At 38.4% G+C, this 27,163-nt stretch overlaps 2 protein-coding genes across 16 annotated transcripts; both read right to left on the bottom strand.

Moving 5' to 3' along the window:
• Positions 1-8,730: 8,730 nt before the first annotated feature.
• Positions 8,731-19,960, bottom strand: Btbvii (BTB-protein-VII). 4 transcript variants are annotated; one of them, XM_078189584.1, is made up of 6 exons: positions 19,561-19,960; positions 18,733-19,076; positions 18,304-18,657; positions 18,094-18,223; positions 11,014-11,558; positions 8,731-10,717 (listed from the first exon to the last, which is right to left on the bottom strand). In XM_078189584.1, exons 2-6 carry the CDS (start codon positions 19,042-19,044, stop codon positions 10,460-10,462), a joined length of 1,599 nt encoding a protein of 532 aa, XP_078045710.1. In that variant the 5' UTR covers positions 19,045-19,076; positions 19,561-19,960; the 3' UTR covers positions 8,731-10,459. The 4 variants fall into 4 exon arrangements, with proteins under 4 accessions (XP_078045710.1, XP_078045711.1, XP_078045712.1 ...); XM_078189585.1 differs by having other exon boundaries at positions 18,733-19,068; XM_078189586.1 differs by lacking the exon at positions 19,561-19,960 and adding an exon at positions 19,388-19,540.
• A 165-nt stretch (positions 19,961-20,125) lies between these two features.
• Positions 20,126-26,912, bottom strand: LOC144474578 (beta-1,3-galactosyltransferase 5). Of its 12 annotated transcripts, none has more exons than XR_013494758.1 (4): positions 26,150-26,911; positions 22,256-22,849; positions 21,161-22,059; positions 20,126-21,086 (listed from the first exon to the last, which is right to left on the bottom strand). XR_013494758.1 is itself a non-coding variant. In XM_078189592.1 (4 exons), exons 3-4 carry the CDS (start codon positions 22,809-22,811, stop codon positions 21,545-21,547), a joined length of 1,071 nt encoding a protein of 356 aa, XP_078045718.1. In that variant the 5' UTR covers positions 22,812-22,849; positions 24,709-24,794; positions 26,150-26,912; the 3' UTR covers positions 20,126-21,544. The 12 variants fall into 12 exon arrangements, 11 of the variants coding, with proteins under 11 accessions (XP_078045718.1, XP_078045717.1, XP_078045719.1 ...); XM_078189592.1 differs by adding an exon at positions 24,709-24,794 and having other exon boundaries at positions 20,126-22,059; positions 26,150-26,912; XM_078189591.1 differs by lacking the exon at positions 26,150-26,911 and adding exons at positions 24,709-25,604; positions 25,673-26,108 and having other exon boundaries at positions 20,126-22,059.
• Between the last annotated feature and the right edge of the window lie 251 nt (positions 26,913-27,163).

The raw sequence follows: 27,163 nt of genomic DNA, 5'->3' as shown, positions 1-27,163 counted from the left end.
TTCCGTTGTACCGGCATTAACTGCGTTTGATAGTCGAGTCCGAAGGTCTCCTCGCTTCCAAAGATTCTCGAACCTTGCTCAGAGGAGCGTGGCTTTGCTTTGATCTTGCGAAGGGCGTGATATTTGTTCATTAACGTCACTGGGAAATGAAAATTGGTTATTAAAAAGCATTCGAGACTGGTGCGACGAGGTTCCTACCAGTCTGCGACTACTTGGTGGTTCCGAAATAACCCTTCATGGCGTGAACGTGGCATTATTTTTATCAGTTAAAGTATGTAAGTATTAATTTAGTCATACTTATTACGTTCTTTCCATGCTATGTGATTGTTATATATAAAAATCAATAAAACCGAAAGTCGAGTTATTTTGATTAAATCGATGTAATTAAATGACCGAATGATAAATAAAAATGAGCGACGATTGTTAATGCGTGTCACAAAATATTGTGCTCGAGATTTGTCTCAATGTTTTAATTTTGGTGTTTAATACTAAAACGCAGTGTTTTTTTTATACTTTTGCTTAAATCATCCAATAAACTACTTGCGACTGCTTGGTAAACTTTAATCCTTTGCTCTCGGAACCATTTGAAGCTTAGATCCAAAATTTCTATTTTGATCAGCTGTAGTATAGTACTTAGTACAATTTATGCATGTGAAATTAAGTCTTGTGACTCGTAAAACTGTTACGTTTTTAACAAAAGCGTCTTTAATAATGTCAACATTATTTTATTAATTATATAACAATTTTCATTGGCGCTTCAGAGGCGCCACTCGAGTGCAAAGGGTTAATTATCCGTTTTATCATTGAAACAGTGGAGAAAATTTTATAGAAAAATCCTTGGCACCCTTGAAGCTGGCGCGAAGCACAATTGAGGCATCAAGTCCGAGCAAATGATTTTGGGATTTCGAGAAGAAATTAAAGCAGGAATTGCCACGGCTAGAGGGTGGTTCTCGGGCGAACTGTGAGACAGTTTCGGGGTATATTCCCTTTCGGTCCCTGGACTCTAGCCTGTGCTGTAGCATTGTATAAAGCGCAAGCCTCGTCCTGTAGTAGGAGCCTCCCTGCTCCTCCTCGCCGCACTATTGACGGGAGTTTTAATAAAAGTACCCCCACCAGGCACGGCTGAACGTCGCAGTGGAAAGGACCCGGTGAACGCGGAGCCAAGAAGATATTGGGTAAAGCAAAGATCGTAAGGACACTTACAGACATCAGGCCCTTGCGAAATTTCTGTGGAGATTGAGACCGCCAAAGCTGCCGTGGTAATCGTAATTTTTCTTTTTTTTTTTTCGTTAAAATAACAATCGGAAAAATTCGTCGAGATCGCGAAACGTCTTCGACGTTCCCAACAATGTCCGAATAATTCGCAAAAGAAAAACCGCCCTCCAACCAGCCATTTGATGAAACACGCACGATTTTCGAAAGCTCGATCAATAAAAGAGCTTTCGTCTCTGCCAATTGTTTATACAAATTTACGGTATTGCAATTGAGTTTCGGGGCGATAATGCCACGCATAGTTACATTTTCTGTTTTTATCAATTTTGTACAGGAAAAAATAATATCCTCCCTTGTAAATTCTGTAATCTCCCTTCCAGTAATTCTGAGAACATTATTCAATTTTATCGACTTTTCTGTTGTATTCTATATGATGCTGAATATTATAAATGCATTGAGAACTCTGAGATACGGATGACACAGAAAAAACAATTTCAGTTCCCGAAAATTAGCTTCAACTATTAAATTTTGAGTTCTAACTATTGAATAATCACTGAAACAAAATTATCTTTCTCGAAATATATTTTTGAATATACTTCTTGTTGGTCTTCTGATGTTCTCATAATTACAGCAATTTATTTCAAAAAATGCCAAAAATAAATCAATTATGTGACAATTCAAATGTTCTGAGTCAAAATGGCGCAGCTATCGCAGTTCCCGTATTAATGAAGCACGTTTGTCAACAGAAAAAGTTTATGAAAGACCAAGTCAAACCCGGAAGACGCTCCCACCAGTCGCCATTTTCCCAGCATCGAAGATCACGGTAAGTCTCCCACTTGCGTCAGAAATTTTGATAGAAATTCAACGAGTTTTGCACTTTTTGCGCGATTACAACCAATGTCTATCCAACCGAGGATCTTTCAAAAGCGTAACTAGTGCCGATACCAGAAGATCGCGGATCCGGTTGAAGATCATAAGAAGTGTCCGCGGCGTTGGACCACGAGCAACCTCGTATTGCTCAACGAGCTGAGAACACAAATAGGAGTAACAGTGGGATTAAAACAGTTTGTGGTCAAACACAGAAGGCTCCAGGTTGAATGGTGGAAACGGTGGCTCGCTCGTGCGAGGAAGTGCACCGTGGGCTCATTGTGCAGGATCCACGGGAAACGGGGCTCGTCTTTTCTATGGGATCGGCGATGCGTCATAATGGTCGGGTGTGTATTCAAAGGGTGATTTGCCACCTTATATTCCGCGGCATCAGACCGTGATCTAGAGACGATTCACGAATTGGGAATGAATCTTTCAATGACGAGGAGCCTTCTGCGCCCGCGATCATCGTCGCCGGCTTTTCGTCGGCTGGCTCGCGCAAGATCAATTTGACGCCGAACTATAGAACTAATCGGAATATTTAACTGTTTATTCTACTGTCGGAGATAATGCGACAACAGCGCGACTTTTCTCCGGCGAATTATTGAACAAATTAGTTGATTTCGACGCGTCTTATTCGCAAGTTTCTCAGAAATTAATCGATCTAAGAACTGCAATATTCCTACTTCTGATAGTTTTTGAAATGTGGACGAATTTGATGATGTTAAAATTATTTTAGAACTTGCTTTGCAAATTTTAGTGGAACCCAAGCCGATCGAGTGCAAATGGTTAACCCATTGTGCTCGACTGGTGACACTGAGACACCACTAAAAATTGTTAAATCGCAATCCAAAATAATCTGTACATTGTTAACATTAACTCTTTTTGCGGTCGCATTAAATTTATACATGCTGGTCGTAATTAATTTTCTTTCAGTGAACAGTAATAAGATAACAATAATAAAAGGAGGAAAAACGAAATTTATTAACTCCGTTTTAATGTTTAGACATATGTAACACAATAATATGTTTTAATTTTATGTAAAAATAAAAAAGATAAATAAATTGCTTTGGTAGCTGAGAGTATGCATATGCATAAAATGCGCTAGGTCATATTGAATGAAAATACTGTTTAAGAGATTTCGAGTGCAAAGGATTAATAATTTGTTGAAGTCCGTAGCAAATATTTCAGCAACAATAACAATTGTGCGCCTGAATCAATCATTAAACAATGTAGTAGTTTCTTCAGGTTTCTTGTTTAACTAGGAGCACTTTAAATGGATAAAGTATTCAGATTTGGTTGCAAAGGATCATTTTCGTAGTGAACCTGTTCAAAGTGGAAACACCAACGATTAGTTTGCCGAATCGATACCTAGGCAAACATAAAGAAGTTTGGGTGTAAGGTCGTGTCAAATCTACGGGGCTAATCGGCATGTCAGCTGTGTCCACAGCGACACTTTTCTCGTCAGCAGCTGACTTATTGACTGGCTGACAGGTGCACGATCCGCGGATCGATCCCACAATGCCCCTCTTTCGATGGTCTTCCAATAAACTTTAATTGTAACTGGTAACTATACTGCAACTATTCCTACTATGCTATCCTGAGATCCTTAAAATTGCGACTACTGTTCACAATGAACTAGCAAATGATTTTGGTAAATGAAAATCTTATTTATTTTATTATCGGCCATCGTTTCTTCGACTATTGAACGATTGAGTTAAAGTCAAAGTTGTCAAATTTTCGAAACTTTTAACTTATGTACTAAATGTAATTAATACGCGCCAAGATATTAAAAGAAATAAGTGAAATGAATTTTAAATCTAAATAATATATATATAAATATATATAAATAATAAATACATTTGGTCAATAAATAGTACACGTATTAGAAAACAATAACACTTCTCGTTTCTCACAATGAGGAAAATGTGACTCACGTCACGCTGAATTGTTCATGTTCAATTCACACTTGAATTGTTCAGTACTACATTAATGAGTCTGCATACATTGCAACAAGGTTCAAAAATGGCGACTAGATACAAAGTTAAATTAGTTTGCAAGAACTATTACTTAATTCGCCCATTCAAAAAAGATCTATGCAGAATTGCTGAGATCTCGCAGTTAGCCCCCAATACTATAACAAACCAGACTCGCGATCTCGTTCGTTAAAGTAAGCCTTTTATTTTATTTCTTATTTTATTTCTAAATAGAAACAAGATTTAACTATTCCGTTATGAAAGTAACTGAAGACGTACAGGAAGTAAGGAACTGTTGAGTTTTATCAAACAATTGAGGACATACAAGGATACGACTTGTTGTACAGTGTCAAATAACAGGAGTAGTATAATAAACAAGAAATGTTGTTTTCTATGAACTAAGTGAAAACGTAGAAGACACAAGAATTGTATCGTTCTATCAGGAGAACAACAAAAACGTCAACGCAATTGTGAAAGAAATCATACTACAAAGGGTTAATAAACAAGAATTTTGAAGATTAAAGACCGGCAACGTTTTCGCTTCCGGTTGGTTGAGCTAACCCCGGTTGCCCGTAAATCGTCAATTAATTCATGATTAGCCTGAGAAAAATCGGCCATTCGATAATCCCGGCTTAACAGAGAGAAAGACACCGTAGGCGAGGTCTTGCCCAGCTGGTTTGAGAACCCCCGCGAAATAATTCCATGGCGCATGTCAGTCTCCCGGGGGTTGGAACATCAAACGGCTCGGGGGCGGAGCGAACCGTAACCCGCATGGCTTCGCCCCCGTATTCTCTTTTCCGTCGTTCCTCGAACAATAACCTTTAACCTTATCTTACTTAGGCGTTAACTTCGGCCGAACTTCCAGATACAGGTAAAGTTCATTCGACTTTAATGTTTCGCGCGGATTAACAACCCACGCCCTCGGTGGGCATTTATTCATCGGCGCGGCGAGCTCTGTCGAAATATGGAACATCCTCCAACCACGGTGTCTAGTTTCATCCTCCGGGGGTTCGCGAGGCACACGACGTGTTTTTCGGGGTAGTTCCGCACCGAATTCTCGCGAATTGTTGTTTACCTGCGGCTGTCGACCCCGGAGGAAAGAGTCGGCGCTTGCAGCGTTGGCTGCGAGACGTCTCTAAAAATTGTTATACCACGGTACAATATAATGTTCACATTATCGAAGTTGTTTCTATTTATAAAAAAAAAAAAACCTGTTGAAAGTGTAATTGTTCTATTGGCGTCAAAACTCGCTCAACTTTGTACGCATAAAATACACAGATTCGGGTAAAGTGGAAATAATCCAGGTCAGAAAAACTGTTGTGGATCTGGAACAAAAATGTGACTTTCAGGTATTATCGGTTCGATGATTTTATGCGTTCACCACAAAAATCGACAACAAATCAAAGCTTTAGCAAAATGAAAAAGCAATTAAGTATGTCTACATGATGTGATGACTCACAGATTTTGCAATTAATACAAATTTGATTTTGCATATAGGTTTGCAGTCCGTTGCGAAACAAGGACGATTCGCCGTTTTTAGCTTTCCATGTTTTGGACGTTTCCCAAGCAATGAATCGTTTTATTTTGCAAGTTTCGCGATCTGCATCAATGTAATTATATTTCCACCTACATTGCTAATAGACGTTGATGGCCAGTGAAAGTCTGGGGAACCATGTGGAACCATGTTCGAAAGATGGGCTTGCTAAACAGTTTTCATTGACTTCGCTGAGTTGTTTAAAACGGACGTCAGGCTTCGGACGCCGTGCGAACTTTGTTTTCTTTTCGTAAATCGGGGTTCGAGAAATTATATACAGTCACGAATGAAGTTCCACAATTTGTCTAATACCAAAATGCAATCCAAAATCTGCTTAACCCCTTGCACTACGACTCCTTTCATGCTGCGTTGATTAGCACTTATTTGTTCTTAATATTTTCCCTTGTAGGACCAAACAATTGTTGTTTCTTCTGTTAATTTTATTTTCTTTCATTTTGAAACTTTGATAACAGAAGAATTAAATTTGATGCCGATTTAAAAGAAATTAATAATATTAATATCTAGTAGATCTTGCATGAAATCTTTGTCACGAGTCCTGACTCGTTATTATAGTGCAAGGAGTTAACTTTAATACAGCGCTTGATGAAGTACCAAAAACAGCTTTATCATGATCAAATAGCGGGAGACAATTAGTAAGTTAACTCCTTTAACTTTTATTCTAAAAGAGCTACACTGTTGCTGTTTTTTGACTATTTAGAAACAGTAGTACCTTAACTATCCCGCAAGGTTCAACTCGATCCTATCGAGTCAATTAAACATTGCGATTAGACTGCAGATTTTATGCATTTGTAAAAGAAACTGGGAATGTTGATGTATTAGTTTAAACATATTCTAATTATTAAAGAAAGAAATTGAGTTGTGCTTGGCTCAAATGTCTTGCAGGTTATGAAGACAATTTTTACTTTGCATTAAGAGCCGCTGTCTAATTACGATACCCTAAACCTAGACCGTCGCACCAAAAGATGAGAGTCAATAATTTACCTCCTGTACATTTTGTTCTAAAAAAAGCTGTTGCCGTTTAATGACTATTTAGAAACAATGATACCCTGAATATCCTGCAAATTTCAACTCGATCGCACCAGTCAGACCTTCATTATAGCATTATAAATCCAGAGCATGACCCAAACAAGGTTTGCACGAGTGCGCGTAAAATCATTAGTGGCCGAACCTAGAACGAATCAAGATATCGAGGAGCATCGTTCGAAGACACAGGAATATCTAAAACCGATCAGTCCGCGTAATGTGATTTAAACGTCACCCTAACGAAATCAGCCGCCCCAGCCACGGTGCCAAGGGCGCGAAGGGTGCAAACGATTAATCCGTGACTTTTCGTTGCCGATCGAAATCCTGGGGATTCTTGGCTAGAGGAACGAGCAGACGAGGGTCCCAGCTGTCGGCGAGGGCAGCGGCTGCACGTACAATATCACCGCGGCTTTTGGGGGATCCAAGATGACGGTCCTTCCGTCGCGTTACGGCCGGGGTTACCTCCCGGCGTCAGCTTGCGAGGGAAGAAACAAACGGCTGACCCCGCCAACGCCGGCAGAAACCGGGAAAAACTGTCCCTCGGATTATTGGTGTATCAGCAACACGCTTGCTTGAATTATAGAAAGAAGAGAATGCTCGAGATTCGTCCCGCTGGTCCACGGACCGGCGGGATAGGGTGAGAAAGACTTGGCCTAGATCTAGCTACCTGTTCTATAAGAGGATGAATTATTGCGGACTCCGTCTGTCGCGAAATTTAACACAGACACGTTTTTACATTCTTTGAATTTTTATCATCTAGAGTAATAAGCTGAAGATAATGTTCTGATATCCCCTAGTTCTTTTAACCCTTCGCACACGTACAGTGGACTCAGTGACATCGCTAACAATTGCTACATCATTTTTAAAGTGATTTCTATATTATTAAATTGGTTTATATTTGATTATTAAAAATGTAACTATCGTTAATTTGCCTAATTAATTTAAAAATTGTATTTCTTCACGTTCTAGCTCGCTGTTAAATATTGTAAATGTGAACGTTTTTTATTTCATATTTTGTAACAAGGGCCATCAATGAAATGTAGGGGGTCAGAGGTTCGATCACAATCTCTTTTATTTTTCACTTACGAATCTTACGGTTAGATTTACATAAAATATAATTAATCGATACAACTGCGCATAGTATACTCGTAACGTCAAGAAAAATATATTGCCCGTATGCTACATCTGTGACGCTTAGCGTCCCGGTGATTGCAGAAACTTACGGGACATCTGAGGGAGAGGAAAAATGCATTTCTGCGCGCTAAGCTCTATCTCTTTCTCTCTCTCTCTCTCTCTCTCTCTCTCTTTCTTCAACGATGAATTGTATCGTTGAGATCATCCTTGAGAAACGAAAGACAACTTTTCTTGCGGACGACGCAAACGGTCGGTGTCAAAAATGTTAAAAATCTTTACGAACGCCTCTTGAATGAAGATTTCATCGTAGAGTCGCTTACTCCTCGAAATTGCTCCTTGCACTCGCTAATAATTATACAAGCTGTCCCATTTAATTTTGTCATGAACAATAGCTTTACGATTGGGCAACAAAAAGTAACGGAATTTGATCTTTAACTAAAAATTACTTTTAGTCTTCTCAATTACCTCTAGATTCTGAACTAGAAATGGTCTGAATTGATCGTAAACAACAAAAGTTCGATGAAATTATGAATCTTCTCTTAATGATCTTGACAACAACAATATAACAACATAAAGAGTCTCGACGACATCAAGAAAAAAAACTAAAATGTTCCAAACGATCGAGGAAGAAGAGACAGTCCGTATAAAGATTCGTTTAAGAAAAATTCCAGACCGTTGAGAAATTATTCTCGGGAAGGTGAATTACGCGTTCGCTTCCACGAGGAATCGAAAGCCACCCCTTCAGCACATTTGGATAAATGCATGAGTCGCAAGTTCTTCCGGTAACGAATGACGATCAATCCCGAAGGATCCATCGTTCCGTTCACGGTTCGTCGTACAATGTGTGGACAACAGGTAAAATATACAATAATCGAACTTTCTTAATGCAGCGTCAATTCTCTTCGCACCCTGTATAAATTATTTCGAGGTCTCGTCCCCAGCCACTTGTCCGTAAAAAATATATACACAGCTGTCGAGTTTATTTACACGCGTACAAATAAATAAGTTACGTCATAGAAATACTTACTAAGTAACGATGTCTATGCAAGAATATATCTCTAGGGGATAAATTCATGGTTCCGTCGAGCGGGTCGACGATCTATCGTTAACCGGTACACAGTTAATACATATAAGAAATACGTTTACTCGCGAAATCGTCGTACTCACGGCAACGACGAGGATTTGCGGTCGCGTTTCTTGTGTAGGAATTGGGCACAGAGATGGGCAAATTGATTAACACTAAACCCACCAAGCACGAAATCTATCTGATAATTTATAAAAATAATAAGGTTTAGATTTTCATCGATCTTTATCGTAACATGTGTTTCGCAAAGGAATCAACAAACATCCTTATAATCTAAACAATTGCGGAACAGAAAACGTAAGACTAAGTAGGTTTAGCATTACCATGGTACAAATTGTCTAATTGTAAGTCACAGTCATTCTATTTCTGACTGTCTAAACACACGTAAACGTCGATCAATAGTAAATAAATGGCTGCTTGGGATATATCGGGATAACTACAGTCTCTAGTGCCACTGCAAAACACGTAGAATTATTCCCATTGATTTTATAGTCTAACGGAGCTTAGACTTTGCAAAATCGTTATAAATTACGTTTCTCGAGAATCATGTCTTTACAAACACGAACCATTTACTTCCTATCAATCTGATACTCGGTCAAACAAAAATTGTAGTAAACCAGATCTCTCTACCTCCGTAAATAACGTTTTGCCCATTTCTGGTAAGAGGTACGATAATTCTCGGGATGCTCGCCTGTTGGAGTAAAAAAATACAAGAGAAAGAGGGTCGCTTTCTTCTTCCAGGTGACTGTAGGCGCACACGTGGACTCAGTGAAAGCACGATGCTTCTTTAACGAGATCCTATAACGGCCTCATGTCAATTATACGAAGCGAAACAGCGGCGATTCGCCGCCTCGCTTATCCACAAAGAACTATTCCTTCTCTACTACGCCAAAGACACTCTCTCCAAACACGCTATACTTACTCCTTGGAAAATCCCTAGCCATGACCGAAACGAAAAAGCAGAAAAATCGGGGCGACTCCTGAAACACGATGTTCTCAGTTCCAAAGATAATAAACGATATGAGCTGATCTTTTGAGGTATGAGGCAGTGGGAAAATAATCTCAATCTGGAATACAGTCTGTAATCAACTACTTTGTGATCATAAAGTTCACAACTGTTTATCTTGGTTCGTCAATATCGAAAGCTTGGCAATCGTTTCAATTTACAAAATGTGGGCAAACCACAAGGGCAGGAGACAATATGAAGTAACAAAGGAAAACAGTACTCGAGTGGTAACACAAGACAGTTTCAAATACTCCAAGACTCGGGTACTCTCCAACGGGTTACGGCCATGTATACCCTAACTCTCTATTAATATCTTCAGGAACTTTCGTTATCGAGTCACTTCGTCAATATATCATCTGATAAGGCAAACGACCGTCGTCGTTTTCGACCGCCTTCCCGTACAGAAACAGATTCTTGACCGAGAAAACCAAACTCCCCAAACAGTTATCCAATCTCGACCGATCATCAAAATCGTCGAGTATCCAAAAAAATCGTCGTTAAACATCGACAGAAATTACATTCGCTCTGGCCAGTCCGATGAGGACGAAAAAGAGCTAATGTTGTTCAAGGATTCGCAATAAAAATTGTGCTTTGAAAGCACTTTAGACGGAACTAGTTTTTGGTAAGGGCTTCAGCTTCACTTCGCGACGCTGTTCATGGTACTCTTGGAAACAGGGGACGATGCAGAGGTTCGCCTGGCACTCTGGACAATGGTATTTCGTCTTTCGGCGAAGTATCCTTCCATGGGCGTCGATCGTGTTCCAGCAATGGTTGCAACCTAACGCTGGACCGGGACGCAAAACTGGACAATGACCTAGCCGTTGGTCGCTCAGTGTCTCTCTGATATCCCTGCTTATGGTCTGCAAAGAATTCGTTAACAAAAATTACTTTCGTAAACGCAGAACATTCTTCGGTCTAGATAGGTTACTAACGTTGGTTCAAACAATCGTTACAGATATTTAACAATAAATCTATCAAGTCGGTAAAAATAACCGATTTTACATTTTTTTATTTTAAAATTACTGAAACTATTAAGATTTTCATGCTTTGGTGTTAATTTAGTGTTAATATGAAAATTTTGTAGTTTCTCTAGTAGTTCTAAGATTAATTATTAGATTCATCGAACCAGAGCCAAGGATCCTTCGTTAATAATCACCTGAGGGGATGATGAGCTTCGTATGAGCTCGCTGGTCTTCACTGCTCTGAGGCCAGACGTGGACCCGGCAGCCTCGGGTGAGGCTGTCGACTGTTCTTCCGATGTTTCTTGTTCCGTTTTAACGACGGGTGCCGGCTCGACGACTATCGAGGGGCTGGTCGTCCTCCTGGGAAACTCGGGGTTCGAGTGCTGTCTGTGGATCCACACGTTGCCGCTTGTGGATTGTTGCTGATTGGACAAAAGCGGATGAGAGTGTTGCTTCGTCAGATAGGACGGCTGTGGCACTGTCAACAGGTTCGCCGAGGTGGTCACCGCCAACAGATTCGACTGGTTTACAACGATCGATGGCGGAGGCGAAGAGATCCGTGGCTCCTCCCAGGATCTTGATGTTTGCGGTAGATTCAGGGTCGGCGTGCTCATCGACAAGGAGACGATGTGCGGCGAGCAGCCCTCGCTGTCCGGGGACAGGTGATTCGGCTCCTTCTTCACGCGAGGCTGGCGCATTAATAGTCGGCATCTTTTGGGAACCGCTGCTTTGCACACTACTGGAATGAGAAAGTTGAGATTCGGGTGAATGTTGGAGATTCTTCATCGGTAAGACCGTATGAGGTAGTAGAGTAGAGTTTTATGGTGACGCTAAAATTTTTTTAAATCTTGGGTGGATGTATCACGAAATGCAATCTTTCAGCTTTATTTTCAGCGAAAGTTTAAATATTCGTACGGGAAATATTATCCTGCGAACTATTGATTGATTTCTCCATTTAATCCTAAATGGATCTATCGACAAGTGCAATTTTGCAGCTTTAGTGCGAGTCCACAAATATTTAAAAATTTCCACGACAATTATCAAAGATCTCTTCGATAAGTTCGAGATCGTAGATCGAATTAAAAACTTTATGTATCTCTCGGGGAATTAATATAAAATTATGCAAAGTACAAGCGAAGATTGTGCGGCTTTTCTATTAAATGACAGGTAATTAAGACGAGGTTGAAAACAATGTGAATACAACGCACACATCGAAGCAGTAAGCGCGTGGGGATGAAATGCAAATGCAGGGTAGCTGATGTGCAGCGATCTACACGCATGAAATAATAAAAATAATTCTTTTGTTATCTGGAACAAACATCGACAATATAACAACGATATGGGAACTTACTTATTGATATGCGGGCACAGATAAACGTTGCAATTTCATTTGTTCTGATCCTCGAAGATTTTAAACGAAACTTTATTTTCATTACCAAAGTTGCTACATAAATAAAGATCTAAAAAGACGGATAGCTTACGTCTTACGTGAACGAAGTTACGCCCGACCAGAAACAACTTTGATTAGCTCCCCCGTCCCTCCGCTCATAAAGGACATTATACTTAACATCGACACAATAAATTCGATCATCTGCATATAAAATTCGTAACCGATTAAACTAGTTTCCCCGCTCGTTTCACTGACGGAGCGTCACGCGTAAGTCCTGTATACATCTGCGGTCAACAGTTCTTTTTTATCGATGCACCTATATGTATATTCGTTTATTAATCTTTGTACAGATGCGAAAAGAAAAGATGGATTTCGCTCGATGTACACACGATAATCAGCAAGCCGGTCGATTACGGTTGCTGATTATGATAATTATAATACACGTATCAGCGTGAAAACTCGTATATGCGCTTCAAATGCGACCATTAAGTCAAGATTCATCGAATTTTCCTAAAGATTCGATGATTCTCGAGCGATCCTATTTCTTCGATTATTCAACCATGATAAGGAAGACGATAACAAAATTGCCATTTCTCACGGAGTTAAGTACGTGCGTGTAATAAAATACAAGAATAGGTTCTCGCCGCGACTGTTTTAAATGCAATCGTAGAAATCGTGTAAAGTAACTGAACAAAACTTGTTCGCACGGCCGATGAATTGTGTATGCTCGGATGATCAATGATATTTACAATCGTTATTTAAATTCATTACCCCTAGTTGAGTACTAAACACTGGACACAGGTCCCTGAATATGTACTAACGCCTTAATTACATATAAATTTCAGGATAATTCATCGATGCTGTCAACGTAATGGAAACGGTATCGTTTTATAAATGATCCATTTGTTCGAAATCAAATGTTAAACGAGCACAATTTCTTCGACGTAAATGAATGACAAGGTGGTCGTATTGTAGAGCTGTTTCTCAATACATGCATTACTTTATTATTTTTTATAAGTTCACCATGTATAGCCATAAACGCGTAACAAAAGATTTTCACTTATGTACAAATTATGTATTACACGTCTATTAAGATAATGCATACGTAGGAAAACACCTTAATACGAGACGTACACGACTGTTTTTATTGCACTTCGATCCGGTGACGACTAACATAATTAGAAGGAACGTATAAAATTTCTAGTCATACCCTGTAACCTGTTACAATCACACATCCGGGCGTACCAGCGCGATTTAATATTTTCAAATGTAAATTCTAAGCGTAATTGAAAATACAAAATATCCGTTTGTGTTGCACTCATTTACAAATGAAGATGGTACACCCACGTGGCTGAATTTTTCGTATTCGATTGTTCTGTAGAATTTGAGTAAGATCCGCGAAACAACTAATCAACTGTAATACATGTATTGACGGCAGATCCTGTTCTAGTTTGATCCGTTCGTGGACAAGTAATCGTTAGTTTCCGTAATGTTAACTGTGTGCTAATATACATGATATATTCGTCTATCTAATCGTTTTCGTACGACTATTTTATTCATTATGTACAAAAGTTATACGACGCCGGCGGGCCAGCAGTTAAAGTTGGTCGAACGCAAACGGCCGACCGCGCACCGATAATAAGGACGATAGAAACGTTAAATTATGAATAAAAAGTATTCTTCCATAGCTCGTCTATAAACATCTGAAATCGTAAACAAATGCGCTTTATATCTCGTCGCGCGATTTAGATCCCAAACGATACGTTTCAACAGAAGGAACCTCTTTCAGAACTCGATCTGCCCGCGACCGGACGTTCCGGAAGTGGACAGAGTTGCGGTCAATAAAAGCATGTCGTTGGAACTCGTTGACTGCCCCATAAAGGTTCGTAAACCTTCGAAAATGCCTGGGTCCATTTAGATCCATAGACATGAACATTGGAAGCGTATTAATCGATATTTTAATGGCTGTGCTATGTATATTTACAAGAATTTTAATCTTTCTGTTCTTCGTGACACTCCTAAAAGTGATTATAACGTATTAAAAATTCCTCAACAATTGATATTTGATTTTAAAAAGGCTGAAACAATGACATACATAGATATACTTTGTCAATATATAAATGAGACTAAGAATTAGAACATAAATCAGTGCTTTCATTGTACGTATATCATTTTTGTAAATAAATATATATATATATATATAGACATGTACATAAAAAATAAATAATGAGAAATCTCCCTAATGGTAGAGGAAAAAGTGAACGAGTTCTAGCATAGGCTAACAATGACATACTTCGTTGAACGCGAGTACACTAATGTAAAAAACTTCTGATGTATAAAGTACGAACCGACCCCCTCCCGTCATTTCTTGAGATCCGTTGTTATTTTCATGTTCCCTATAGTTACGTACAAGTACATATAGGCAAAAAGATATCTAAAAACCATGTGTCTTTGCGTTTGACAAGTCACGATGCATGCGTGTACTCGTGGTCGTAAGGCAAAACAACATAAGTCACAAGATTGCATTTTGGAGACGTTGCCGTTTATGACTTTGAATAATTCGTTATCGTTATCAATCCAAAAACTATGCGAATGTGGGTATTATATGAATCTAATCCAAATAGCTTATGTTTGATCGCGACCCTCATATACTCCCCCAATAAAACCTCCCATTTTTATATTTCAGATACAATAAAGTCTTACATTTCCCTATAATTGTATTGCAGTTTAATATTGCTCTTTAAAATAAGAAATTACGAATAAAGCACAACTAATACAATTAAGAATTAAACCAAAAATGGATAAAAATAAATTCTGATTAAGGCTGTTCATTGATATTGACAACAACATTGGTTTCGTTTCCCAAAGATGCACCATCAAATTATTTTGGACTCTTTCCAGTTACAATTAGTGAACATCCAAATGGATAGATCACTGATTAAACTCAGCATACCAAAGCATAAAAAACAAAAACATTATGTTAATTGTAGTTGACCAGATGAAAGAAAATATGATTAATAAATTATCAAGAAACTCACTTTAGTATAAAAGATACCATTGGTGGTTTTCACTCGAAAGGCACTGTGATTACTCTAGCATGAATGAGATTGCCATACTTCTTGACCGAGTATATGAAGGTATAGGGTATACAAATAAATTTCAACTTAGATATCAGAATAACTCAAAATCGTTCGAATGACTTAAGGTTTGCCTTAAAACAACAGCTATTCCAAAGTCTGTGACAAAGTCAGTATTACTGGAACAGCTGATGCGTGTGTGACCACACGGGGATCTAATACTTTTCAAGCTCGTCTATACAAGTGCCCACGGCACCCGTGTTATGGCAGGCTCACATCGCGTTGTAATTAACGCCGTGCAAATTGATCGGCATCGTTGTGCTGGGCAACGCGTAGTCCGTGTGCCTGCTGTCGATGTAACCGCTCAGCATCGTGTGAGGACTGTGGGTGGTCAGCATAGTGTGCGTGCTGTGGGTATTGTGTGTGCTGTGCGGAGTAGTGGGTGGGCCCATTGGTGTAGGGCTCTGCGAGTTAACAGGTTGCGCGGACTGGGCTGGCGGCGGTGAGGAGTTCACTTCCTGTTTGACCCGGGACTTCAAGCTGGGCCGATTGTTCGGATAACCGCGCTTCTTGTACTCTAGCCAGAGCGTCCGGTTGTTGACGCCAAACATCCTAGCCGCCTTACAGAATCCTATGCCGCCATAACGAACCGCGTCTAACGCTCTGATAAAGTTCTCGTCCGCCTGCGGGTTCGTCGATCGTTTCCTTTTAATTGCGGTTTGCGGACTGGCACACGGGCTCTGACAGTTGCTCGGGCATTGAACAGACGGAGACGGGCCGCTCGACGTCGCGTGCTGCAACGTCCCGTGCGATGGGTTCGGATAATTCGTCAGGGCGCAACTGGAACCAGTCGTGCTGGTACCAGAGTACTGATCGCTGATGGTCGAGGAAGCTGTTATTTCGGGCGTGGTAAAAGCTGATGATGCTTGAATCGACAGATTCGTTTGACACGAGGACAGAGCGAAACGTGGATATGTGTGCTCCATTATAGTCCATTGCAATCCTGCGGAACAGACCGGTTCATCTTTGGTCAGAGCACAGGAATTAGTTCGACTGGCTAATATTATGTATGTTTTCGTTAAATGTAATGATAAGTACTAATTATGTATGTGTTTGAAGAATGTACGTTTAGCTGAGAACAATTGATACTTCTAGGCGATGCTCAATATATATTCTGTGTAGCTGAGATGTTCGAAATGATAGCTAAAATTGATAAATCAGAGGTGAATTTATAAAGATCTATTAAAATTGAATTAGCTAAACAACTGCCTAGTTCAAATGAGAAGTAATACTTTATGCTACTATGGATGTGTGGGAAAAGAAGGAACAATGCTAAGCTGTAAGCAGAAAAAAATCGAAAAATATATGTAAGAGTTTGTGAATGTAATATATATATGAATATATCGAGGATAGAATCGTGGCATGGCACAGATACATTTTAAAGCACATCATCTTTCATTTTCAAGTATTAAAAAAATGTATAACTTTGTTGAATCATAGGACAAAGTAAGGCACACATACACACTTGACAATGTTAAAAAGGGGTGATTCGTTGTCCTCTGAAGAACATTATACATTGTGTGCTATGTATCTGTGTACCATGATGAATTTCATGAATGAGTCTAGCCTTGAAAATATTGCACAACCAATTTTCATTTCTTTTCTCTTTTTTCGTGGTACTTTCGCTCTATTTTCATGTCAAACGTCTGTTGATTTTCCTTGTGCAGTACATTTAAACGCATCTGTGCCAGCATATAATGTGTGTAAGTTTTATTTCTTTCGACATGCAGTTTCGATACCCACCACACTTGGTATAGATTGCATGTAACTACTAAATTGCAGAGGTATTTTGTGTGATAGATACATTTCATGCATTGTTCGCTATATACAAAAAAACATTTGAATATCTCAATATGAAATTATTAACCATATAGCTGTACAGTACATCAAGAAAAAGGACATAATTATTCTCACTTTTTAACTGTTTTTTACACCATACAACTGTACATCTTCAATAAGTGTTACAATATTGATATCGCTTCCAATGTTGTTCTCGATGATTTAATAGATATCTATCGTAGAAATAGTATGATTTGTGCTTCAAAATTTACATTAATTCATGCAGCATATAAATAAGAAACAGTATAATTTTAATTAACCCTCTTGCGCTGGAAATTAATTATTTGTCCGCAACAAAAGTGTCCAAAACAATTGAAAGCAAACTGTTACTTGAAATTCCATTTATATATATTCTAAAAAAGTTGCATATTAAAAATGTATATAATTACACTATTTAGATAAATGTAGACAAGAATAACAGTGTAATAAAGAATTTTATTAATAATTTGATACAGTATGATAAGTTTCAAAACAATGTGGAATGTGCAATGCAACGTGACATTTCTTACACTCCCAAGTGGTTTCACTGCGTTTACCGTGTTTCGCACATACCTTACACCTTCTTTGAGGTCTTGATTTACCTCTTGTCGGTGGAACGTTTATAGGAAAATGTCCCCATTGTTTTGCTTGCAGACGTAGTGGTGTATAATCTACAGATTGTATGTTATTACCATCTTAGAAAATAGTAACAAACAACGCGTGTAGAAGATCTTTCTCAGTTTGATAATAAACAAAAAGCGACGTGCGTAGCACGTCGTTCCAGCGCAAGAGATTAATGTAATATTAATCCTGCTTGTCTACACTAGTCTGCCTAGATGTATATGAACCTCCCTTACATTGCTTGATATCCCTGATTGAGTTTTTTATAATAACATCTGCCTCTGCATACACAACAAAAGATTACTTACCTTGATGTGCGGGTGGCTGTGAAGAAACTGAACTCTGTGCAACATTCCCTCCTGACTGTTGACTTACATCCTGTATTGAACCATCACTTTGTGCTGGTGTTGTTGCAGAACTATTCTCCATATTGCTCATCTAAAATAAATTATATCATGAAGTATTCTATAGTTATTTAAGAAGTACAAGTGTATAAAATAACAATGTGATAAGCTTACAATTGATATTTGATCCTCATCAATACTGCCTTGAGATTCTGTGTTAGTATTTACTGGTCTCCTAAGATTTTCACCAGTTTCTTGTGTGACAATTAAAGGTTCTGGTTTAACAATATTGGTAGCAACTAAAGTAATTTCATTTATCTCCTCTGGTTTATCACCAGACCCAGACGTGGAACATGTAGATGATTTTCTTAATCTCTTCCTACGAAATGACGGTGACAATGGAGATGGAGTGGGGGAACAAGATTCTCCACGATCCCCTCCACCAGTTTCGCTACCAGCACTTGGCCACTTTGTTAAGGACGGTGTGTGCATTTCTGCTAAACCCTTTATCTTTAAACTCTCTGCAGTCTGTTAAAAAAGAAAGGATATAAGATAATTGTGTCATCATGGTACATTTAACTATAATTTAGAAATGCTATATACCTTTATGATTGATGGTAACTGATCCTGTGATATGTTCACTTCACCATAATACATAAAATCAACCATAATCTTTAGATCGGAAAACTTTACATCCTTCAATATCACAATCGGATGTTGACAAGGATTAACAGTGAACAATGACTGAAAATATGTACTGCAAGCCGACAAAACAACTTTGTGTGCCTGAAGCTGTCTACCTTCCGCAGCTAGTGTTACATCAACTAAGGTCTCGTTGTTTAAAAGATTCGAGAACACTGAGATGAAATTTGGTTGATGATTGTTCCACCGCAAACAGAACTGTTGCATCGACATTTTGATACACTTGTGATTCAATACCTGCAAAACTATTGATACCATAGTAAATTGCACTATTTGTGTCTCGTAAATAAAAAAAAAATAATGTGACAGTGATGACAATTGTCAGTGTACAAAACAATACTCGTAAACATTAGACTATAGTCAACATACGGTATGCTCAACAATGTAAGATATGTACACATATATGTACAACACGATCTGTAGTTGTATTTTTGACATGATCGAACTTAATCGCAAGACAGACAATATCAGCCAGTTTTGTTATTGACACGAACTTCGATAGAAGTCGCGAGTTGATCCTGCGATCAAGTAAGTTATCATTCTTGTAAATACGTACGTGCCGCTCGTGAGATCGACAAAACGGGTTATGTACCGTGTTTCACAGAGACGCGAAAGTTAAATGCCAATATACACGACAATACGGTTACAATCTCGCCAAGCACACAACAAATATAGATCTGCCACCGGAATGATCGGAGGAAAAGAACAGGCGGAGTTGGGGTTACTCACTTCGTCCAAACAGGGTCCTCGTCGACGGTTGAAAACACTGTCAAATAACTGATCAAATTGTCACCAGACTATCCCGAGGTTCGCCAAGAGATCCAGTCTGTTTTTAATTAGGAAAAACAGAGTTCGCTCGTCACTACCATAGATCCGACAAAATTTTCCACAACAGACTCACTAGTGACGCTTGTGTAATTCAGAAATGACGTCATAAGCAAAAATGACGAGGCTAAGACGGCGTGCGTAAAATCCTCCCGAGAACTCGCGGCGACATGTGTTTTGACGTTTCGCGACGAATTTCTCGTAAAATCGACAAATATGAGATCTTATCAACGTGCGTCCTTAGAAAATCTACCTTGATCAATATAGCGACCGGCTATTAGTGACATCTGGCGAGGATCTGTCAAGCACGACGCTATACCCGTCCACGATACAATACTTTTCCGCGCGGCTTCTGTAATCTCTTCTATAGATCAATCTTCCTGTATAGATATTTCAGATATATGTACGTGACGCGGGATATTAATAAGCATTTCGATCGCTTAAATAGCTGAAGCAACTATAGATAACGTGCAATTGAAACAATCCGTGGTTTATTGAAATTATAAGTATTTTACTTCATCACAAAGATTACATCGTATTACACTATGTGTATATGTTCGACAATACAATGGGATATGTTCCATTTCACACAGTGCGACGACAAGTATTGCTATTTAATCGGTAGATATGAAAATAAATAAGTAAGTAATAAATAACCATCATCAAAACCGTCAAAATCATAGCTGACGAAAATCAAGAGAGCACCGCATATAAACCAACAATCATTTTTTTCTTTTTCACGTTGTATGTGACCTTACAAATGTGTATGAATCGAGCCGAAATACAATACAAATATACTACAGATTTCCGCTAGTTTATTGTTTTCGTTGCATACGGTAATGTCAAAAAAAGATGGAATATAAGAGAAATATATATATATGTATACACACGTTTATAAACACTGAGGTATTTCATTGATAATGAATTGTAGAAACAAGATGTGTGTTGATCCATGCTGTGCACTCCTGAATATCACTCGATCACTTAAGGAACTCAGAAATCGAATTTCATCAGATCGCGCTTTGAGGAACGGTTCACAGTACAAGAGCAAGAATTTTTGTCATCTTCTTAACCGCGAATGGACCCTTGTTTTGGGGGGTTGTACTTATTGTTACATAACAATATTAATTTGACTCGTCAAAGTTTTCATATAACAATCTGTTATCTTAAATTTTGATATAGCAATATATAGCGTGTTTCATAACAGGTGGATTTGTATTTAAAATCGAATCCGTTATGTTTCTTTTGTGCACGATCCCGGTGACCATGGACACTTCAGGAGGATCATGTCCTCGTTTTATGAAACACTTTACATCTATAAATTTCTCTCACAAATCTGATCTCTATCTGCCCATCGTTTACTTTCGTCGTGTATTTATTTAATTCACGAAGACACGCTGTTCCTACAAGGTGTTAATGAGCCCTTCAACCTTCAATAAAAAGTAAGTTGTTAATTATGCGTAAATAAGTCACAAGTGTATGATATGTACAAAAATTGTCGTACGTGTATAAGCGCGCGTTTCACATTAAACCAGACATCCTCCGAAACAGATTCCACGTACACACGTACCATTAACACCTGAAGTATCTCCATTTCAAAAGAAATAGATAATACGTTGATATGTACACAGAATTATTCGTCTTCTTAACATTGAATTGCTATGTAAATACATGTACAGTGATTGAGAAAGAAAGGATACGGGGGGAGGGGGCAATGTCTGACCCGATTTGTAAAATCACTTTGAGCATACGAACGCAACGTAAGATGTGAGTATTAGTGCAAAAGAATTGACACCCAGCATTCTAGGATACTCATGAGAAACGACGAACACGCGGCGGGAGTTTTCTGTGTTCCATTCGAAATGAAAATTTTCAGTAATACATACTGTTAGTTTAATAGGCTTTCACTGCTAGGCCGTGGTTTAGTGACCAGACTTTGTAAGGCTCTTATTTCGTTTTCATTTAAGTTAGGTGGTCCAAATAAAAATTCCCTATGAGAACCCGGATTGGTCAAAAGATCCTGCATGTTCTCGGTAGTTAAAACCAGATAATGCAGAGAGGTTTGAGTTAAATTTACTTTCCTAGCTAAAGTCCCAGTTACGTGGACATCATCGATCCAGAAGTACGGCTCCCGTTGGGCTTCGCGATATAAAAGAAACACGCTATCAGGGGAATATAGTATAGCCCATCCAGCACAGTATACAGGATAATGTCTTCCAGGATACTCCTGGGGCGAGACTCTCCATTTCGAACGCCAGGATCTCTTCACAGTGCCCATGGAAAGGAGGTCGCAAAGTATCAATCGCCTGGCACCCCAAGGTGATAGGTCGCGCGTTAAGAAATCCAACATGGCGGGTATATGAACAAAAACATCGTCGTCTAATTTTAGTATATATTTGGCACCTGAAATAACAGAATAAGGTTAGTCTGAGAATCGTGTGTAGTTGACAACTCCTGCTAACAACCCAAACTATTGTGTAACACAAACTTGATGTTAACTGCTAGCAATATATGTACATATATTATCATAATCTAGATATAAGGTCTTTTATCTTTTCTATATATAGATAAAATAATGAATGTCAAATTATTATCTTACTTGGACAATGATACGTAACCCACTTCAACGCCATCACATGTTTGTAAGTCATGTTTCTGTAGGCATCGAGGAAGCTGCCTTGTATCAAATCTTTATATTTCCTATTCTCCTGCTCCAGTCTAGTCTGGTACTCACTGGAGGAGCCGACCAGGAATAGGAGCGCTACATCCGTCGACTGTTGACCCCAGGTCTCACGGACGACATTCCTCTTGAGGAAGTTCTCAGGCGCCGAATGGACAAGCATCAACAGTAATGGATGCGTGCGATTGCATGGATCGTGATTGATCGTGAACCTGAAATCTTTGATGTCGATCAGCGTGGATTTGTCACCGAACGAAAGTTCGTTCAGCAAATAAGGTTGCGGTGAAGGAGTCACGTTTCCAGGAAACAGCAGCAGATAGCCTGGCGCCGTAGCACCGCTGGTGTACGGTGTGAAGGAGCCGGAGCCGTCGATGTGCAGCCAGAACGAGAAGCATCCAGTCAGAGCCAAAGCGACCACAAAGATCAGGGTCCATGGCGACGAAGCGGAGGCATGAAGCCGCCGCTTATCCAGCATACTAACAAGACCCTTTCATCATATGTTGTTCAGCCTGGCTGCAAAAGAAAAACATTTCTTCATTGCATTATTTCTTCGAACCTGGCTATGCTCTACATGAAACATTGATACCAACCGCTTGACTGACTCACCATTCCAGAACATTGAACACAGAATATCTTATGTTTATGTTCTAAAAAACCGCGATTTTCTATAGCAAATTTTTTATTGTAAAAATTATTTCTGTCTGCGTCGACAATATTAAATTCACTTTACTGTTTGTTTCGTAAAGCAACAATGTCGAGTACACGATTAAATCACGATGTATAAACACATTTATGTTTCTCATGAATATTTCGAGTATACAGAAAATATGATCTTCGTTCGTTTTACACTCACGTAACGATGAGTAAATTCAAATGAAATTAATAAAACACCTGTTCAGCAACAGCGGAACATATTGTAAGAACAATCGCTTTCTATCTATAATGTACACAGTCCAGTCGAAATATAGGCAATAAGTTGATATTAGCAGTCAAGTGAAAGTATTTTAGCCAGATATCAACGATTTTTCTGTGCACCTTGATTTTGCAATAGCACATGAATTATTTACAACACTAGAATGTTCTGTGTGCACTCAACTTTCAAAGCAGTTGAGTATGTAATTAACCCTTTCGCTCCGACGGACGTATATATACGCCCTCGAAGAATGACCATTCATATACGAAGAGCGAATATATACGCTCTGGAAAAGTGGGCGCTGAGGTACGAAGATATGTATACTCTTATTGCATACTTTATATGCTCGACAAAATTACTGTTTACAAATTTCATTTAACTCTTATAAGACAATTATTTATATGAAATGGTTAGTTGCACAAAATTATAACAATCCTGAAAGAATTACTGAAAGACATTTTCCGTCTATATATTCGAATGAGGTATCAAAAAAAGATCAAGTTAAAAAACGTGTCGTCTGTAGTAAACGCGAAAAAAGACGCGAGTCAATACAGTATTTTTCACAATGTGATGTTGGGTTATGCATGGTTCCAAGCTTTGAACTTTATCATACCAAAGTTGATTATTAATATTGCATTTAGCTTTATACAGGGTGTTGTTTGGTTCGAAGGGGCACATCTGGTAGGTAGAACCATACCAAGGTGAGTGGATCCTGTGAAAGTGATTATTGCGATATTTTCGGTTTTTCAACTATTTTCATACTTTGCGCGACTAGAATGACCTTGAGTTATAGGTCGCTGGATTCGTCTTAAAATCGATAATAATGTCATCGAAAAATAAATACATAGTTCCATTTGAAAAAACATCGATGACCTTGAAATCTCAAAAAATATGACCTTTAAAAAAAGCCATTTCCACCACAACATGTGCCCCTTCGAACCAAACAATTTGTTCCTCAAGCATTGTCGTGTATCATTAACGATAACGTAGATATGGCTTTGTAACACTTTATTTGTCCCACCCCGTGTATTTGAGTAATTTCGTTATATTGTATTAAAAAATATTATATGAGCATTATAATATAATATTAAAAAAGATAAATTATGATCATAAATTTTTTAATTTTAGAAAGTAAAATGACATTACTAAATATAATAAATATCATTGTAAAATTTAGAGAACAAGAAACGACTTCTACTTACTTCGTAGCATTCCGTATTTCAGTGTCGACTACTCAGTAATGCATTCCGTTCGTAGATATTGTAAGTGCTAGCGAAAGTGTTCGAGTGACACGCTCGTTCACCGCGGCGATAAATTTAATCTAATGTTTTCTTCCTTAATAAATTTATTAATTGTTCAAAATAAATTCGAAAGCGAACGTGCGAGGCTTTTATTTACACACAATTATGTTGATTGATTCATGAAATACTTCGTTAAGTGACCATATACATATATTTACCAAATTGCCGATTTCAAAGTTTGAAAATGGCGTCCGATGTTTCTCGTTTCAAAATCACCCGTAGAATCAACAGAACTGTAAGCTGCCTGAACAAAACATTGAAAGTATATTTTTGGACCGCGGTTTTCTACATAGAAACAGTCAAGTACGAAGAACGTTACATGTATGACGTGTGATGTAGTCTCTAAAAGTTGCATGCGCCTACAGTCAATGATTCTTACCGCCTTTAACAGACTTACTCAAGGCCCAAGTGACAAGAATCACTCGAGCATCTTATATCCACACGAGCATCTATTCAAGGGTAAAATAACTAGAGTGTGTACTGCTCTATGACAATAGCCGTTAATAACGAAAAAATGTGCAATAATTTAGAGTAAGTGAGATAAAATAAAACATTATAAGTGATACCGCATGCAAAATGAACATAAAAAAGTCATTATATTTAGAAGCGAATGTACCTGTGACGAAAGTATTTATGTTAAATTATGATATTGATGACAATAATTTAAATTTATTATTTTTTCCGTTCATCTAGATTCAATCTAAAATTTTTCATTTTTATTCTCCAATTTTTCGACACGTGTTGTTCATTTATTCATTTACGATAAAATGTTTTATTTAGCTATCAATACTGCATATTTAAACATACATATTTACATGTGTTTACAGCGACTTCAAAACTGGACGCGAATATATTAAATTAATTGATAAGTCGATATTAATTCGACACTAATTCTTTACATAAGAACAAATTATAACGGAGGTAAAGAACGATTTGTAATTGATGCTTCTCGCAAGTGTTCAGTTTGTTTTGATGAGTCACACAAGTCGTTTGCACCTTAAGCAAATAATCCATATAATTGCCCATCGACAGTGTGGCAGAAACAAGTTGAAAACTGCAACGTTTTGAAAAACGAACTAAACAACTATTAGAAAGCGTTGAGCAAATAAATAACACTGTCACCTTTGATATTTTCGTCAAATAAATTTGAATATTTCTAGAATGGTTCCATTGCGAATCATTGCGACATTATTCACTTGCAAGCAGAGTACAGAACCGACTTACTGTTTTGTAGGCTTCAAACTAACAACAACTAAAGAAAGGCAGTGCTACAGCATGCACTAAATAATTTAGCGGAACAGTTTGTAACAGCCAAGGTTCGGGGTAATGCACAACGTAATTGTTTTTCTTTAGGATTCCGCCGTTCGATGATTCATATTCGTGTACTTCATCAATTGATAGAGGCTAAGAAAACCGTTACAACGGTACATCAAAATTAATCCAACGACAGTTAGCAAATTTGAATTTTTCAATCATTGATTTGTCCCAAAACAAGAAATAGCCCCAAGAAATAAAAGAATCAGAAATTTATCGAAATTAACGATCGTCGTTTGGTTGAAAGTCGAGGAAGAAAAAAGAAGAATGCTTAGCGACACTTACAACTTACGTGCGGTGGAAAACTCCGGAAGTAGCTGTACATCTGTCGTGTCGTCAAGTATTTTATCTTGCACATTCGGTACTAATGAGATCGTAGCGTCGAAATGCAACACGAACACAAGGTTTTGCGGTTATGTCAGATCAGCGTATTGTTGACGATTCGCCCCGTCCAGGTAGCGGCATATCCCGAAGCTGTTCCCCTGTAGGGTAAGATCACAGTGCGCGTCAGACGACTAGGATCACCGCGTGGTGTTTCAACTGTTTTGTTTCTTCTTTTTCCTGACACCCCTCATCTTTTCCTTTCTATTTGTTTGTTTAATCGGCCGCCCTTACGCAGAGAGGACACCACAGACCATGTGTATAAAAATTCGCTAGGAAGTGAAGCCACGGAACAAGTCGAATTCGACATAGACCAAGTTGGGTCGCAGGACAACGAGTAACATGATGGATATTCCTAGCCTTTCGCGGACGTAGCAACGCCCATTGTACAGCACCCTTCAAAATAGGTTGCACTACACACAGGACCATGACATTTTGTAACTTACTATGTTCAGACACTTTACATTGAACTCCCACTTCCTCTGCTGGATGTAATGGAAATCGTAAAACTATCCCACTTTTGCAGTTGAATTTTCTTTCGCTAGTCCTGCTTCCTGATAAATATTTTCTACTAATTATTAACACTCATCAATTCACATTTAACTCATGTTATAATTGATATTATGGTAAATTTATTTTTAAGTTGATTCCATTAGAAACATCAGAAGCCTCTTAAGCAGTAAAATTTGTAAGATATGACCATAGACGAAGTACAGGTGTAGATCTACTACCTTACAAACATTTGTGATTGAAATCCAATATAGATTTCATTCGAGATTCATCAGTTTGTTGACATGAATTCAAATTTTCCTACAATTTTAAATGGATCAATTGTAAAATGTAATCTTCCAGCTTTCGTTCGAGTCGAGAAAAGTGAAAAATTCTCAACGAAAAAGCATTAAAATTTGTGTGTCATAC

Source organism: Augochlora pura, chromosome 8, assembly GCF_028453695.1.
Source record: "Augochlora pura isolate Apur16 chromosome 8, APUR_v2.2.1, whole genome shotgun sequence".
Classification (NCBI taxonomy): Eukaryota; Metazoa; Arthropoda; class Insecta; order Hymenoptera; family Halictidae; genus Augochlora; species Augochlora pura.
This window is presented reverse-complemented; position numbering and strand designations above follow the sequence as displayed.

What these genes read in the sequence shown, in the direction of transcription:
- Btbvii (XM_078189584.1), bottom strand. Translation starts at nt 19,044, where the DNA reads ATGTCGATGCAACAGTTCTGTTTGCGGTGGAACAATCATCAACCAAAT. An exon ending in ACAGCCACCCGCACATCAAG is followed by an intron (nt 11,559 to 18,093) that starts GTAAGTAATCTT and finishes TTCTCATTCCAG; the next exon opens with TAGTGTGCAAAGCAGCGGTT. An exon ending in GAAGCTCATCATCCCCTCAG is followed by an intron (nt 10,718 to 11,013) that starts GTGATTATTAAC and finishes AATTCTTTGCAG; the next exon opens with ACCATAAGCAGGGATATCAG.
- LOC144474578 (XM_078189592.1), bottom strand. Translation starts at nt 22,811, where the DNA reads ATGCTGGATAAGCGGCGGCTTCATGCCTCCGCTTCGTCGCCATGGACC. An exon ending in GGTTACGTATCATTGTCCAA is followed by an intron (nt 22,060 to 22,255) that starts GTAAGATAATAA and finishes CTGTTATTTCAG; the next exon opens with GTGCCAAATATATACTAAAA.